Source organism: Papio anubis, chromosome 4 (genome assembly GCF_008728515.1).
Source record: "Papio anubis isolate 15944 chromosome 4, Panubis1.0, whole genome shotgun sequence".
In the NCBI taxonomy this organism is placed as follows: Eukaryota; Metazoa; Chordata; class Mammalia; order Primates; family Cercopithecidae; genus Papio; species Papio anubis.
This window is the reverse complement of record NC_044979.1, coordinates 89,833,526-89,851,022: the sequence shown is the minus strand read 5'-3', so window position 1 is coordinate 89,851,022 and position 17,497 is coordinate 89,833,526. Positions and strand designations below refer to the sequence as shown.

Below are 17,497 nucleotides of genomic sequence, written 5' to 3'. Positions count from 1 at the left end.
ATGTTAGAACATTTTACTTACATCTTCTTTACTCCTGCTCAACACATCATAGCTTATGCCAAAATCGCCTGGGGTATTAGCAGATATTAATTTTTTTCAATAATGTATTTTCCGTTTAAAACATTTACTGTGTTTTATTTTGTGTTTTTGTTATTTCTTTCCTTTCCTGTCTCATATCTTTTTCTATTTATTGTCCTGAATACAACTTCCGGTAATTCTTTTAGAGTTTTATGTGGAATAATGTTTTTGAGCCTGTATCAGTTTCCTGTTGCTTCTCTAACAACTTTCTGCAAATTTCGTGGCTTAAAACAATGGAAGTTCATTTTCTCACAGTTCTGAGGGGCAGAAGTCTAAAATTAGTCTTTAGGGCTGCATTCCTTCTGGAGGCTCCAGGGAGAATCAGCTTCCTTGTCCTCTCCAGTACCCAGAGGTCACCTACATCCTTTGCCTCATAGCCCTCTTGCCCCTCTTCAAAGCCAACGGTGTAACATCTTCAAATTTCTTCTCCCTGCCTCTTTGTTTCTGTCAACACATAGCCTTCTGCTTCTTTTGACCTTGCTTCCCTCTTAAATGACCCTTGTGATTACGTTTAAGGAATCCCTGGATAATCTGTAATAATCTCCCCATCTCAAGAAACTTAATTTAATCACATTGGCAAAGCCTTTTTTACCCTATAATATTCATGCATTATGGGCGTTAGAAGATGGATATATTTGGAGGGCCATAATTCAGTCTACCACCATGCCCTTGGCCAAGTGAACATGTCGTTCTTATAATCTGTTGCTTAAATAAGAGTTTGGCTGGATATACAGTGCAAAGTTTGAAAGTCATTTTTTTTTCCAGAATTTTGTATTTTATCTTAATATCTACTTTTAGGCTGTTAGTGTGAGAAGTGGAGTCAGTCTGGTGTACGGAACTAAATGTTGTTGTGGCTGTGATTATCTTTGGTGCAAAATAGTCTTCACAATCCTCTAGTAGTGGGCTATAGTTGCCTTGTGCTTATGTGCTGGACTTTTTTTTTTTTTTTTTTTTTTTTTGGTGTGAGTGCCCCACCCTCAGCTGGAGTACCTGTTCATCTTCATCACAGGGTAGGGGTGCAGGGTCTCCTCCCATGCTGTTGTCTCTCCCTCATTGGTGGTAGACAGAGTAGCTGGGATGACAGGCGCCCGCAACCACGCCTGGCTAATTTTTGTATTTTTAGTAGAGATAGGGTTTCACCATATTGGCCAGGCTGGTCTCAGATTCCTGACCTTGTGATCCACCTGCCTTGTCCTCCCAACATGCTGGGATTACAGGCATGAGCCACCACGTCTGGTCCATTACATTATTAAAAACAAATTAATTAGACACTTAATAAAGTCTTAAATTGTATGTGTGATTTCTGACCTTTATGTGTTACCTTGAGCAAGTCACTAACCTCTCTGGACCTCTAGTTCCCCACATCCCCACATGTAAGCTTTGAGGGATAAATTAAATCAACTTTTAAGATCTCTTCCATTATTATGACTTGGGGTAAATAAAGATAGCCAATGAAATAAAATATCAGTTTACTACTTTGGGGGCCTCTTTTTCTCTTTTCTATAAACTGTGCTGGCTAAATTTCAACCAAGATCTTTTAGATCCTCCTCATAAATCCCATAATTTCATATGCTTCCTGTTACATGTGTCCACTTTTTCTTAGGTTACAGCTTTTCTCTAGGAAATGTGATTTTTGGATACTCTAACAGAAGTGACAGTCGGAGAGTATTTACATTCTTCTGCTGCAAGTAGAAAAAATTTTGATTGATTCCTTCACTACTCTCCCTTCCCTCTCCCAATCCTTGAATTCCCATTTCTTAGCTCCATCCAACTGAAGTGAGACAATACAAAATAGCAAATTTATTGGCACCTAGATGTTCCAACCAAATGGTTGAATGGAGAACTCTGCGTATGCTCCTGACCACCCCTTGGGCTTTACTGTAAATGAATAATGGCAGTGTTTATAGATTTCAAAACAGATGCAAGGAACATAAAGCTACACTGCTTTCGAATTCTTTTCGATTGAGTTCTGGATAAATGAACTTTCAGGATGAAAACAGAGTAGTCAGGGAAACTTAAGGAGAAGAGTATGCTTGAGCTTTGATCTGAAGCTTGAAGCACTGAGAGGTACAGAATTGGTCCAAACTGGAATCTCTTGAGCACAGCCTTGAAAAATGTGAGATGAAATTAGTAACAAAAAGAGTCCATAAGAGGACATGATCATCTACACCTAGGACACAGTGGGTGGTGAGAAATGGTCACTCTGAAATAGCTTTTTAAGGCTACTGAAAATTATGCAAGTATTCAGGTTTTATAAAGTTCTGAGTTTCTATCTTCTCATGGTTTTATAATACTAAAAATATTTTGTTAGCTCTATTTCTAAAGTATGTTAACTATTTAGCTATCATATACTTTCTGAATATAATCCCAACATTTTTTTGCCTTTGAGTGTTATGTTTTTGACCATCAGAATTAATTTTTTTTCTATTAATAAGTACTTTCTACTTTACTTAAAACTTTGGTGCTACATTTAGAAAATCCTTCCCGGTCCTCTAAAATTATATCAATATTTAACTTAGTTGTTTCCCAAGGCATTTAAACATTTTTGTATAAATATTCAATTTTATATTAATTTTGGTGTATGTTAGGGAATGTTAACACATTATTCTAGTTCTATTTATTGGGAAAATAATCATTTCCATTAATATGAAAGGTCATCTAAATTATATACCAAATTCTTATATATTCTGTGTTCCCTATTCCTTCTTGCTGCACCACTGCCCGCATAATCATTTTGCTCCCTTATAGGAAAAGGTTCCTTGCAACAACTTCCCTTACTTATTGCTTTTTAACAAATTTTCTTGGTACTTCTCACATGCATATTATCTCAGATAATCTTTAGCATATTTTGATATGTATTTGGAAATAAATCTATCCAGGTGTCAAATATTTAGTGAAATAAGCTATATTGTTAGTTCTGACTTCAGATAATTAAACAACAACAACAATGAAAACTAGTTCTCTTTGCAAATAAAAATTTTCTTTACAAATCTGAAGTCCTTTAGTGGACTTCTTACTTATTAATGAATATTTTACATAGTTTAGTTCAAGTCAGAAGTATGTGAAAACTTGCATTCAAATGGAACTGTTTCTATTCAAATTAAACTATTTATCATTTTATGATCACCAAAATATCTAATAGTCTCTCCTTGGTAGATAATCTGATGTGACTGCCTTTGCAAAGCAATTATGTCAACAATGTTTTATCTACAAGAAATTACATGCTGTCAATTGCTTTATCCCTTTGTGTTCTTCTGACATATCCACAAGAACAGTCTTTCGGGTAGAATAAGGAAATAGTCACTGTACCAACTGGAGAGGTACAAAGAGTATCTCTATAGAGAATCATCCTTGTCTGATGCATTATCTTTTGATTTGTGCAGATTCTTTCCTGTAGTATAACTTACTGATTTCTCGTTGTTAAGTATGAATGAATGTATCACACCACTTTTCTCCCTAAGAAAGTGGAAAGGAATCAGACAGTGAAAGGAAATGAGAGAAACAAAGCTCTAAATTTATTTACTTAATAATTTTACCTGGTGGTAAAATGGATTCAATTACCTCTAACAATCTTGCAAAAAATAAATGTTTATTAGGGTTTATACCTTTATCCTTTACTATTCTAGAATGAGATCTTATCCTTTCCAGATTTTGAAGGAAATTGAAAATGTTCTATCTTCCCTGGAGAAAGTATCATGAGTGAACTAAAAGCTAAAATCTAGGGGTCCTCGTGTCTTTGGATAAGGCATAATTGTTCTTCTTTTCCTTTTCAGTTTCTTCTTTGTGGCATTTGTGGAATATTGTGCGCCAAAAAAAAATCAGGACTTGTCGTAAGTTTTTGATTTGTTTGTATTATGCATTGAGGTGTTTGAAATGTAAAATTCTAAAATAGAAATGATGACTAGCCAGTTTTCATATACTGAATATTGCTAGTTTGAGACAAAAAAAAAAAACTGGCAAAAAATCCTGCCTTTTCTGTTTTCAAAGAAAACCATCAAAATTATTAGAAACCATGACAAAAGCCCACCAATATAAAAACACTTTAATAAACTCTTTAAATACCAGAATATGTAACCTTTAATGACTGCTGCAGATGGCAGTCTCTAGTTTTCCAATTTGAAGACTGCCAGACAATCGCCTGAATCCTTCAGTGAGCTCAAGAAGATAAAGCTTCAGCCCATGAGAAATGTAACCGTTTAAATATGGAACTGGGCCTAAGGATTATTGGCTTTCTTTGACTGTGAAGCAAGTTTTGCGAAGCAGCAAGACAGCTCTGTTGCTATGGTTACAGTTAATTCTCAGAGATTTATTTTATTTTCTTTTATTACTGTGAATGCACACATAAGTGTTTTCAGATGTTTTCTGGTACTATAGTGGGTTTCTGGGGTATGGAACACACTCCCAGTTAACTCTGATATTGGCTGGATGAGACACACTGCATGCTGAAGTGTGGATTCCACATTGCCTTTCATGATTTTTTATGAGAGTTTGGAAATAAGGAAAAAGTGTGGTTTATTTTACCAAGTATTATGGGAAAGAACATAGACACTTACAAATTAGCAAAATTAATACTACACAGGGACCCTAGGAAGTGGCCTTTGAGCCTAACAAGAGTTTTCCAAGGGGAGGCCAGTTATGTGAGCAATCAGGCAATTGGAAGCATTGCAGTTATTTTTATTTGACCCCTTTTTCTAATCACACCTTTCTTTGTGAGAACATCTATTATGACAAAAAGGCTAAAGCCCTCATTGCTTTAGATAGCAATTTTATATTTGATTTTAAAAAATTACATAAAGGGAAAAATGAAACCTTTAGAAAAAAATGTATTTTTTCAGGCTTGTAATTTGCATTTATGATTCTCCCATCATTCTTTAGACATGGCCTTCATTCTTCTTATGCTCTTCCTCTACCAAGACTCTTTATGACTATGTAGGAACAACTCCTTGGGAGAAAGCAAGTAAACAAACAAGGAAACAAGACAAAAAAGGAAAAGAAAGAGAAAAGAGAGAGAGAGAAAGAAAGAGGAGGGAGGGAAGGGAAAAATAAAAAAGGAGGGAAGAGGCTTTTTGTTGTTGTTGTTGTTGTTTTATACAAAGGCAAGAGTGTCACTTTTCTGTCTTTCTCTTATAAGTTACAAAGAAAAAAAAATAATGAAATCTGATTTTTTTAAGAAACTACCATTCAGGTGGTAGCTGTATCTACTATTAAAAGGTACATTATCCTCTGTACTTTCTGAGATCCCCATTGATGGCATTTAACTACCAAGATTTTCTACATTTTAATGAAATTAAAAAAAAAAATTTCACTCCAAATATATCTGCAGTCTAGAGTCTCCAACCTGGTGAAATTTGAAAATAGTATATGGTTACAGATTTTAACATTTTAATTCCTGGATAAGATTGCTTTGTTAATACATGTTAATGAGGTGTCATGCCTTTAAAGAATTAATCAGAATGACATCAGGAAAGATATGGGCTTTCATGTGATAGAAAACTAAAGGTATTGTCTACTTTCTCTGTAAAAATAATTAATTATTTGAAGCTTGATTATAATATCTTTCCATATTTTCAGAGAATGAGTAAACACCAAAATATATCCCCAAAGAACAGCATGACATCCAAACCTACTTTAAAATAAAATATAATTGGTTAATTCTAGTAGGCATCATGAGCTATAAGTTTATACTTAGTAGGATGATTTTATTATTGGTAATGGATCTTCAGTATTATATTTAATCAAGTATAAAAAGATTTTATTCATTATTGGATTTTTAGCTCTGATGATACAGATGCAATAAGGAATGCTGAATTAAGTTGAAGAAATGAAATTAACTACTGTAGTTACTGACATGACATATTCTCAAGAAAGCCTTCTCCAAAAATCTTGGCTGGGCTAAATTCTTCTCCTCCCTACTCCTAGGGCAATCCATATATCCCTTTCTTAATATTTATCATGCCATGTTAAAATTCTGGATCTTCTCTTTCACAAGATTTAACTATTCTCAAGAGGAAGAATTATGAATGATTGATTGTAATGCCAGCAGCTGCTGACTCAGGGGCTAACAGATGCTAGGTGCTTAATAAGTGCAGAGTAAACTCAACTGTCAATGAAAAATAATACCTGATAAGGCCGGGTGCAGTGGCTCACGCCTGTAATGCCAGCACTTTGGGAGGCCAAGGCGGGCCGATCCGCGAGTCAGGAGACTGAGACCATCCTGGCTAACACGGTGAAATCTCGTCTCTAGTAAAATTACAAAACATTAGCCGGGCATGGTGGTGGGCGCTTGTGGTCCCAGCTACTACTCGGGCGGCTGAGGCTGGAGAATGGCTTCTAGAGACTCCGGGGAGAAGTAGACTTGCAGTGAGCGAGATTGCGCTTCACTGCACTCAGCCTGAAGGCGACAGAAACAGAATCCATCTCAAAAAAAAAAAAAAAAAAAGAAAAGAAAAGAAAAGAAAGAAAAATAATACCTGATAAAGTAAAATTAAATGTTAAAGCGAGTTACAAAGCTGTTTGACTTGGGGAATTATAGCAAAGGAGAAGATCAATAAAGTCCAAGTTAGGACTTAATTTGTGCCTTTCATCCAGGAGTCTAAGGAAGAAGCAAAATTATTTCCAGGAAATGAAAAATATCACTGATGTGGGAATAAGTAATTCATATTGAAGGACAAGAGAGGTGACTGGAATAAGACTGTGTTCCAGAGAAGAATGGAAATTAGATTGCATAATTCAATTAGTATCATACTATAAAGTATCATGAAAGCCCATAGAAGAATTTAGACCAGATGCAAAAAGAAAATATAATTATTAAAGTTATTTGACTAGTTAATTTAAGTTTATTAAATATTCACAAAATATGTACGTCTCAGAAAGCATTATTCTTGGTTCTGCTAGGGATCCTATGATAGTTGTTGATTAACTCTCCTAGCTCTATTAATAGACACTGAGATCCAACCAATAGTAGGACCAAAAGCAAAGCTACATCATCTGTTTCTCTAAAACAAACAAACAAACAGTATTTTTGGAACACCGATTGTATATTCTTCAACAATAGTGCCACAAAGTAATAAAATATTTGTAATATATGGGGGCCAGTTCATAGGAGTCCCTAAAGTACTTGTTTAGGAAATACATGCACAATGAAATATGAGTGAACTTTTTTTTAAAAAAAGAGATTTAACTAAGTTTCCTAAGCTCATATAGGTAGGAAGGTATAAAGATTTGAAGTTAGGTGGAACTAATGACAATCCAAAGAGAAGCTATTGAGATATTTTTGAAGGATTGACACAGTGAAATTAGATTTGGAATCAGAAAAATCTCGGTTTGGTGCCTAAACTTAGCGTTAGCTATTTACCATTCATTTTTCTAAAACACGTGTTACTGTCTCAGAGGCTTGCTGGGAGTGTTAATTGAGATGATATCTGTTAAAGTTTCTAGCATAGTAGCACACAGTAGATGTTAAATAAATATTTAAATCTGAATCTACCTAGAAGATAAATTTTGTTTGCTTCAGGGTTTTCATAAGCTATATTCTTGGCTTTAATATCGTCAGCTATCAATTTCTGAAACACTGTGGTATACTCTCTCTGTGTACAGTGAGTCAGAGTGAATAGAAACTTGGCTTAAAAAAAAAAAATCTCCTGTCCTCTGTGAAGCACCAAAACCACTTTTTCTTCTTTATTGTAGGTTAGTCATCCTTGACATGCAGCCCGACAGGGCAACTGTGTTCTGGTCAGGTTTGACTTTTCAACTTTAACGCTCCCTTTCTTTTTTTTTTTTTTTATCAGATGATCCTCTTTTCAGCCTGCTGTATCTGTGGACTCATTGGGGGCATCCTGAATTTTCAGTTCCTCCGGGCAGTCACAAAGAAAACTTCCTCCCTATACCCTCTGCACGTTGCCTCCATGTCTCTCGCGTGCATTGGGATCGGGGGCTGCACGCTCTCTTCCTGGCTCACTTGTCGACTAGCCAGTTATGAACAGAGGAGGATGTTCTCAGAAAGGGAGCATTCCCTGCATCACTCTCATGAAATGGCTGAGAAAGTGAGTTTCGTACCTTTTCCTCTCACTGCTAGCACATGATGAAGACTGAAGTCCACTCTGGGTGAATCAACTTGAAACTTTAGATCACAATTTGAGGAATCAGATTTTACACATTTGGCTCTATTGGGTTAAGAATAGAAATTTTATATATATATTTTTTTTCTCTGCAATTCATGGGTACACCTATTTTCAACAAAAGTTTGTAGTCTATCTGTCTATTCAAAAACATAGTGCCTAAAATAGTATTTCATAAAATATTGAATGCTTTATAAATATGGATTTTTATGTATTATACTGAGGAAAAGCACAGATACTAAATACACTCTCCACTCAATAATGCCAGTTTTAGAAATTGCATGAATTCCCTTTTCTAGCTCTTCCCTTGTTCTTGTAAGGAGATGCATTTGATTATGTAAATTTGATCTTCAAGTATAAAGGGGCTTTTTTATAAGGTGACAAAACGCCTGGCCTATCAGTGCAGATATTACAGTCCATATAAAGCTTCATTTAATTCTCATCTAAACTTATGCATATGTGGATAGCTTTGCCTGTATTTTAAGCAGTTGTCCTTGCATAATTGTTTCATGAAACCCATATAAATAGGAAGTTAAATTAATTGTATAAAAGGACAAATGGTATAGTATGATGTCTGTGTTTCTATTACATTTTGCACATATTCCTTAATTCAGTTCCTGCTACTGGATCTAGTAGAGAAAAGAGGAAACACTTGTAAAATAAACTCACTAAGGTAATGGCCACATTATATTTTGCTTCATGTCATGGAAATAAAATTGCATAAGCACAGAGCAGAAGTAATAACAGCAAGGCTTACTGCACATTTCTTTATAATGTTTTGAAGGAAAAATATTTATTCTGTAGTGTTTCCATTTTATGTACAATCTATACATTCAAATAAGGGGAGCAAGTGTTCTCAAATTGACTCAAGAAAGCAGTTTTAAGCAGAGCTACGCATGTCCTTCATTAAAGAATTAATAATATACATAGGAAAACTCCAGTAATTTAAAGAAATGATTGTTAAAAATAGATGGTCATTTTATATGTATATATGAATAGTGGCTCTTTTGTGCTTTATTTTTATACTAGTCTGATTTAGTTTTCTGTATATATTTGTGCAATATTTATTGTATGATTGTTATATTTACATTAGAGATTGAGGGCTATTGAAATAACCGACTTGCCCAGCTGCCCGGTGGTGCCCCCGACACCAGAGTTACCTACAAGGTACGCTGACTTCTAGGGAGTTACCATGTTGTAATGTCACTGCAGAAAGCATTACCCCCTTCCAGAAAGTCATGATGTCAACAGATCAGTCTGAACTGATGTTGTTTAATGTTGTTTCTCAAAGTATCGCTTTCATAAGCGCTTACTTTGCAGAGCTGACATAAACCTACATGGCCGAGTCTTGCAGCTTGAAAGTTGGTTGAGTATTTAAAATACTCAGCCCGCCTATAAGCATCCAAACACATTTCTGCTTGGATGATTCACGACTCCTTTTATTGTCTGCTACTTCATGATACTGACTCAGTATAATCATTCATGGGCCAGAGTTTTGTTTTTAATAATAGATATGTCTGGATAAAGACAAACTGTGTATTTCCCTCATGCTAAAATTGCATGAGAAGATGGCCAAAGTTGGACACTAATACAGTAAAATTTCAGTATGAAAAGACTCTTCTAGTAAAATTATCTTATGTGATAAATTTTAAATTTAGTTCCCATATTTCAAATTGTTAAAAATAAATAGTAATGTTTCTTGGTTTGCTCAAACAAAGTAATTGGACATACAGAAAGTCATATGGATACTATGGCCCATTTGCAGAAAGCCCATTTGCAAATAGTCACATTGGTCCAGCCCAAATTTAAACTACAATCTTCCTATTAAATTAAGCATGCCTATTTGCAAATTTGTTTGCAAACTGGAGACTCACTCATTTTAAAAACAATTTTCACTCTTTTTCCGATCAGTGATTTTGCTGTGTTCATGGCAGAGTGAATTCAGTTAAGAAAATTCTTTTTTTGTAAAATTTTTAAAAATTGTTTTACTAAATTCTGCAATTGAAGGTTAATATAATGGATTAACTTTTTATCGTTTCTAAGCAGTTTTTGAGTGCAAAGTCCTTGTAGAAGGAGAAAAGGCACCGAATGGGTTTATGTAAATCTACTAGAAATTTGATTTTTCTCTTAGTAGGTAAAAGGGGAAAAGTAAATTTTGTTGAAGATCATTGAGGGTGGGGGGTGATTCTACTTATTTTGCCATCAATGGTGAGTTCCTCAATGAAGCCTCAAATCAGATTTCTGAGCTATGAACTTAGCTCCAGCACAATAACCCTAATATATTTTCAGATTTTTCATCACACGCATCTCTAGGAGAGTTTCACCATGTACATATCTAGCAGATTCTCCAAACAGAGCTAGATAGAAATAGATAGAAATAAATTGAGAAAATATATATATATATATGTGTGTGTGTATATATATATATATATATATTTTTTTTTACTGCTCTCTTGCAAATAGGCTTGTTCAAGCATGGAAAGATGCTGCCAATCTATTTTTAGATAATTTTATCAACATATTTTTAGTATGGTGCTCTAACCATTAAAATATGAATGGGCTTCACATCCCATCACTTTTTATTGTATTGGGAAGGGTTTAATATTTAATAAAACATATGAATTAAAAGCATCACAGTTTTTCATAATGTTATTTCATATCATCGAAAGTGAAACTTTTAACGCTAGTTTGTCCTTTGCATCTGTATTTTCAGTGCTTTTCTATATAGTTTTACTTATTAACTTTTTAGTAACTGATCCATTAAAAACATGTTAAGAGACTTCGCTGTTATTACTTCTTACTGGAAGAGGGATGGTGTCATGAAAAACAATCTTTCCTACTATGATTTTTTAGTGATCCATAGTTACAAATGAGCAATGATTCCCTTGTAGGCCTTTTTCTGTTCTTAGCAAAAGGCCATGCATTTTCCTATAGAATAAAGTCACCTCTAGAATGCATTGGCACTTTGTTGACAGGCTCAGCAGAGTCTATGCGTTAGAAAAACTTGCTCATTTAACCATCTTCTTCTTTCTAGGCAAGGTCTTTCCAAAATTTAGTTGAAGAGAGAAAGAGGAAACTCAGGAAAGTGGGGAGAGAATGGACTGTTGTTGTGGATAGAATATTTTGGTCTAACCGACTCTTACTTCAGCATTTTCATGTGCTCCAAGATGCCATGAAATTTTATTTCCTCAAATATAACAGCAATATCCTTGTCTTTCCCCAAAACTTAGCAAGTTTTTCAATGGATTGAAATTTCTGTTTTGCAAACTCATTAACCAAAACAATGTCTTATTCCAAAAGCCAATTTTAATTAATCATGTCATTTTTCTAACAGGAAATGACAGACAACATGAGCAATGGAGGACCACAGCTGATATTTAATGGAAGAATATAATCAATGTTTTAAAGAATTGAACACTTTTTAGGATTTTCATGAGGTGATGAGACACCAAAGGACTAGAAAATAAAACAGTTTTTGCATTTGCATTTATTTCTCCTGAGCATCCACTAAAATTATTCTTCCTAAAAAACATATTGCCTCACTGGTTTCTCCACCCTTTTTCATGGGGTAAAAAACTTTCCAGAAACATTCTAATACAATAATTTCAAGAGGCTTTCCAGATTGTTTCCTTTTCAGGAAAAAGAAATAATAAAACAAATAAAATGCATATTCTATACAAACACTATTTGACTAGCATGATTATTAGATTTGTAATGACATATTTCATATGAGTAATTGAAAAGTGCAAATATCAAGAAATAAAAATAACTTACTGATGTCTTTGTTTTGAAAGACAGATGGCTTCAAGGATGCCACAATTCAAAACCTCAGTAATGCCTTGTTATAAAAACATTGTAATTATTTTCAACTTGTTAATGAAATATATTTCATAATTTATTTGTAAAGGACGAAAAACCTCAAGCATAAAAAAGAGACTTTTTAGAGAGAGAGAATATTAATCTATATGGTATTTTTGCACAAAGAGTGAAAAGTTATATGTGAATATCATTTAAGAAAATAAACATGTTTTGATCATACTGTGCAGATTGATCTGCATGTTCATGAATGAGCCTAAGAATAAAGGATGTGTGTGAATGTGTGTATATATACTGTAAATATACAACATTTATACAGCATATATTATAGCATACATGAATGTAAATAGGTATTAGGAAAGCAATTGTGATGCTGTGGGGGTATTATTAAGATTCTACTCCAATAGAAATGGGAAGGCAATTGCTCAAGGCTCTTCTATGCCCACAAAATCACATGTTTAATTTCTACTAAACTTGCCCATTTTTCTTCTTTTTATTAGGTTTGTTTTGTGTAAATATCATTGTGGCTGATACTTATGAAGATGAGTGATCTGAATAGTGTAGTATATAGATAGATTACTTATTTTACTGTTTCACTATGATTATAGTACTTATGTATAGCAATTAAAATTAATTTATAAATGAACATGATTTTAATGACATACTTCCATATTTATAAAGACATCATGACTTAAAATTGTTGATGGTATTGATATTTCAAACACCTTGCAGTCCAATTAAATGATACAAAAGGGCAGATGATGTAACCCCCCAACAATGAAGTTATAATTACCTTTGCTATAATTTAATTTAGGCGTTTTGTTTTACAATTTTCATGAAATAATATAGGCAGTCCATATATAAGAAAGCATATATCCAAAGATCCTGAAATAATTCTTTGTGGAAAAAGTAAAAAGATAGGCTAACATTTATATAGCTATGTTCATTCCTTTCCTGTAATAATGGAATGTTAAAATAGCAAACAAGAACAACACATATACGTGAAAAAACAACATATATCTGAATATATTTATGAGAATATAACCTGTGGCAACAGGCAAAGAAATCTATTATTTTTAAGTACATAACTCTCACTATATTGTATACTTTTCTTTCTCCCCAAATCTAGTCAATTTTCAAGTCATTTTTTATGAGTTACTTATTGAACCATAGGTAAATTAAAATATTTAGTACCCAGTATGAGAATATGATTTATAAACAAAACATGAGTTTTAATTGTGCTAACACAGTAATAATGATACAAGTTAATGAAAATTTGAAGGTCTTTTATTTTATAGCAACATGATCATCATGTAACCTATGTAAATCAGCTCACTAAAAATTCTGGCTGTCATCTATTCAACAGAAATAACGGGACTCTGCTTTTTTGGTGTAGTTTTTGAAGTCTCCCAATGCCTTTGGATAACTTCATTGCCTAGTATATTACAGAAGCTGTCCATAAATGCAACCTCACATAGTGAATCAACATCATAACCATTCATTCAGTGCCACAAACAGGCATGATCTTTGCCAATAAAAATCTAAATTACATCATGAACATGTTTGTGTGTGTATGGTCCTACTGAATTCACGCAAGAATGTAGTTTTGTACTGCAAGAATAAACACTGACTCTAATTTTCTGTAGCATTTCTCTATAAACATGTTTGTACAATACAAAATTATAATACATCAGAAAAATGTTGTAATGTCTTTTGAACTGATTTATAACATAACACATTAAAGGGCAAAAGAAGGCATATCACTGCTTTGATGTATAGTTAAAAAGAGATGCAATCATCACAATTATTCAAATAGTTTACAGTGTATGTTTAACCAAGTATAGATATATTTTTAAATATGATCATTTCTACCTAGTGTTTTCAGAGTTGAGTTTAGAATGATTTACTTGGGATGTGCAGTGATTCTTTTTTAGATAAGTGGGGGATGTTAGAAAGATATTGTTTAAGTGCTTGAAAATTTAATTTGGACAATACATTGAACCACATGCTGGAATGTTTTAAGTGACTACCTTATAGTTTTAGTATGAGCCTACCCTTGGAAGAAAGCAAGGTGATACTAAATTAGAAAAAAATATGTGAAACTGGTGTGGTGGTATGCTTTGGACCATATCAAATAGGGAGAGGTATCATAAGCATAAAAGAATACAATCGGGCTCTCTTTGGAAATTTTAAACATATATGTGTATGTGTGTATATATATTCACATATGTGCATATGTATATGTATATATACATACACACGATGGTTTGGAAATGGAACATGATATGACAACTCTACTGACATGTCTATAATAAAATGATGTGCTTTGAAACTACATATGGTGTTGGCTTTCTTTTCATTATAATGCAGAAATGCTTCCCCAATAGCTACATGAATAAATGTGCTATTGTGAGAGTGGCAAGGGATAGCCTGCTGTGAATGAGGGGAAAGAGATAGTCACAGATGAAGGATATAGAATTAAATAAGAATATTAGTTGAGATACAAAAGTTAGAATATGTTCAAGTATAGAGAGAGACTGGTTGAAGACATCAAACAAAATGATTATAATAAGAATGTGAAGTCCCTAAGGGCATGCGAAAATAAGACACAGATCATATGAGACAGAATTTACTATGGTAGGACAGAGATTGCATGTGATGTCACAAATTAAACCACAATATTTAGAGAACTCTGATGGCCTACTTGAGTTTGTCAAATTGGTTGCTACTGGCATTTGGGCTGGATAATAACTTATTATGCAGACTGTCCCACACATTTCAGGCCATTGAGCATCTTTCGTCACTTCCCACTAAATCCCAGGAGGACATTCTAATCATTTTAATAACCAAAAATGTCCTAACAAATGCTTACCTGTTTCTTTGGTAGGGAGATACTACCCAGTTAAGAACCACTGAGGAAATCCTTTGAACATAATCCAGAGCAGCCAATTTTAATGCCACCCATAAGGGAAGCCTTGAATTGCTCAAGGTCATAAACTCACTGTTCTAAGGTCTACCTGCACTGTCTAATATGGTAGCCACTCTCCACATGTGACTATTTAAATCTAAATATCAATTAATTAAAACAAAAAGAATATTTTTGTTTTTCAGTTTCTCCATCAAACTAGCCATATTCCAAGTGTCAAATAGATATATATGGGCAACAGTTACAGAAGATCCCCATCATTTCAGAAAGATCCATTGGATAATGCTAGTCAAAAGCATATAGAAACTTCCCATTTCCTTCAGTCCTTGTACAAGTTCTTGCACAATTAACCAACTGTCATTACAATTGAAAATATGAAAAGAGTCAGTAAATACTCCATGGAATTTGAAAGGTGATGCACCAATTATAAATCCATGAACTGGGCTGGGTGCGGTGGTTCACGCCTGTAATCTCAGCACTTTAGGAGGCTGAGGCGAGCGGATCACGAGGTCAAGAAACGGAGACCATCCTGGCCAACATGGTGAAACCCCGTCTCTACTAAAAATACAAAAATTAGCTGGGCATGGTGGCACGCGCCTGCAGCCCCCCTACTTGGGAGGCTGAGGCAGGAGAATCACTTGAACCCAGGAGGCGGAGGTTGCAGTGAGCCAAGATCGCACCACTGCACTCCAGCCTGGTGACAGAGTGAGTTTCTGTCTTAAAAAAAAAAAAAAAAGAAAAGAAAGAAATCCATAAACTGAGCACAACTTGTAAAAATTAGCAAATGTGCACAACCCATAATCAAGTATAAAATTGTTTTAGATATTTCACATTTAAAAAGTTCTGCTTAGAACAATTCCACTAAATTGCTAAATATTGTATGTTTGACAAGCAAAATGAGATGTTGCGTAACCCCTATTTTTGAAGAATTTTACTCTACCTATTACATGTGTCAAAGGATATCCTGCATTTCTTGTGCTTGGGGATGTGAGAATAATAAATATATGGTCTTCCACTTTATTATTTGACTTAGTTCAAAAATGGTGTATTTTAAAACCTTATGTCCCAAACTACATTTTCAAAGATTAGTTAGCGAACATATTTCAGAAACTTAGAGGAGCATCTTAAGTATTATTCAGTTAGAGCACTGTTTCCAAATAAAATGTCAGAAGTTGGCATCACTTCACTCTTTTCTTCTTTTAGTCATTTTTTCTGGAAACATATGTAATATTTCTTACTCAAAGTGTATGACAGCCAAGAAATTCAATTATTCCAAATCCATAAATCACAGGTTGTCAGTTACTCATAGCAGGGGAAACCAATTCAGAAATTGCTGGAAATGTGGATGCCTAGCAAAATTAAACGGAGGAATTTCTGTTTTACTCCCTTTGCTAGGAAAACAATTTATTGAATACAAGAGTCCTTTACTAGGAATACAAATGCATTTCACAAGTAATATATTGCTTAAAAACCAAGCTATAGCCTTAATGAAATTATTTTAATATTTTAACACTTCAATATTATCTACATCAACAAATTATAGTGAAAAGAGACTCCTTCATTTTAGGCAGAAGGCCTTCATTTAGTTGGAAATCTTGCCATCTTTACCTTCCTCCACATCAACTAGGGACTATTGTTTTCACAAGATTTTCTTCACTGAAAGGCTCCACCTTCTTCAGCCACAGAATACATTGCAAGCCTTCCCCCAAAGCCAAAAGTTATTATGCCACAGAAAATTGTCAAGAAGGCTCTAGAATTTGCCTGAAACTTCACAGAAAAATCTAAAATGTTGTCAAAATTTCACCAAGTGTTGTATTAGCTGCAAGTAATCGGGACTCATGACTGTTCCTTAGTATCCAACAGGGTATTGATCTCCACTTGATCATTCTATAACATCCAACCCGGGAGTTGGGGTGGGGACGGGGTGTTGTGCACTAAAAGAAATCCCTTGAAATAATAGGGTCATTGCCCAGGAAAGAAAAGCTACTGATACCTTTGGAGGTGGCTCTATTAGCCAACACTACCCCTCACTCTGAACTATAAGTCAGCCCAAGGATGACATAACACTCAACTTTGTAACATAAAAGTAATCTAAGGGCTTGTTTAGATAGTGGTCTAAATGTCCACTCCTTTCATTACTATCCAAAAAGGCTTTTGAAAGCCAGACTTCTCTTTCTATCTTCAGAGTATATTAGTATTCTTCTATCAACCTCTGAGGAAACAAAATAAAAGCCTCAATGTTCTCTGTAATGAAATGAATTGCTGGAGAGAAGGTCAAGTTTCCAAGTCTCAATATACTTAGTAGTGGTAATATTAGCCTATTGCCATTTACCAGCAAAGAGGATGGTGGCACAGCAGGTGAAAATAAGCATTTGTCAAGCTCTATTTAGCAAATGCTATTATAATAGACATTATCTATAAAGGTGAATATCCCTTTATTATATTAACATCACTTATTTAACAAGAAATAAGAAATAGAATAAACAAGAAAAAGGTGGGTAGACATCATTTTACCTGAAAAGTGAGGTCATTTCTCCTGAATCTTAAAGCCATTCAGCCA

The 17,497-nt window shown here is 34.2% G+C and overlaps 1 protein-coding gene across 4 annotated transcripts in view; it reads left to right on the top strand.

Annotated features, from left to right (window-relative positions):
- TMEM196 (transmembrane protein 196) overlaps positions 1-14,346 on the top strand; it is a 51,336-nt gene extending 36,990 nt beyond the window's left edge. For 2 of the 4 annotated variants that reach the window (XM_009203272.4, XM_009203270.4), the window contains exons 2-5: positions 3,852-3,908; positions 7,866-8,120; positions 9,289-9,362; positions 11,530-14,346. In XM_009203272.4, coding sequence (XP_009201536.1) covers positions 3,852-3,908; positions 7,866-8,120; positions 9,289-9,362; positions 11,530-11,536 — 393 coding nt within the window. In that variant the 3' untranslated portion in view covers positions 11,537-14,346. The remainder of the gene's footprint in view (positions 1-3,851; positions 3,909-7,865; positions 8,121-9,288; positions 9,363-11,529) is intronic. The other 2 variants (XM_009203273.4, XM_003896229.4) reach the window with 1 other exon arrangement.
- The last annotated feature ends 3,151 nt before the right edge of the window (positions 14,347-17,497 follow it).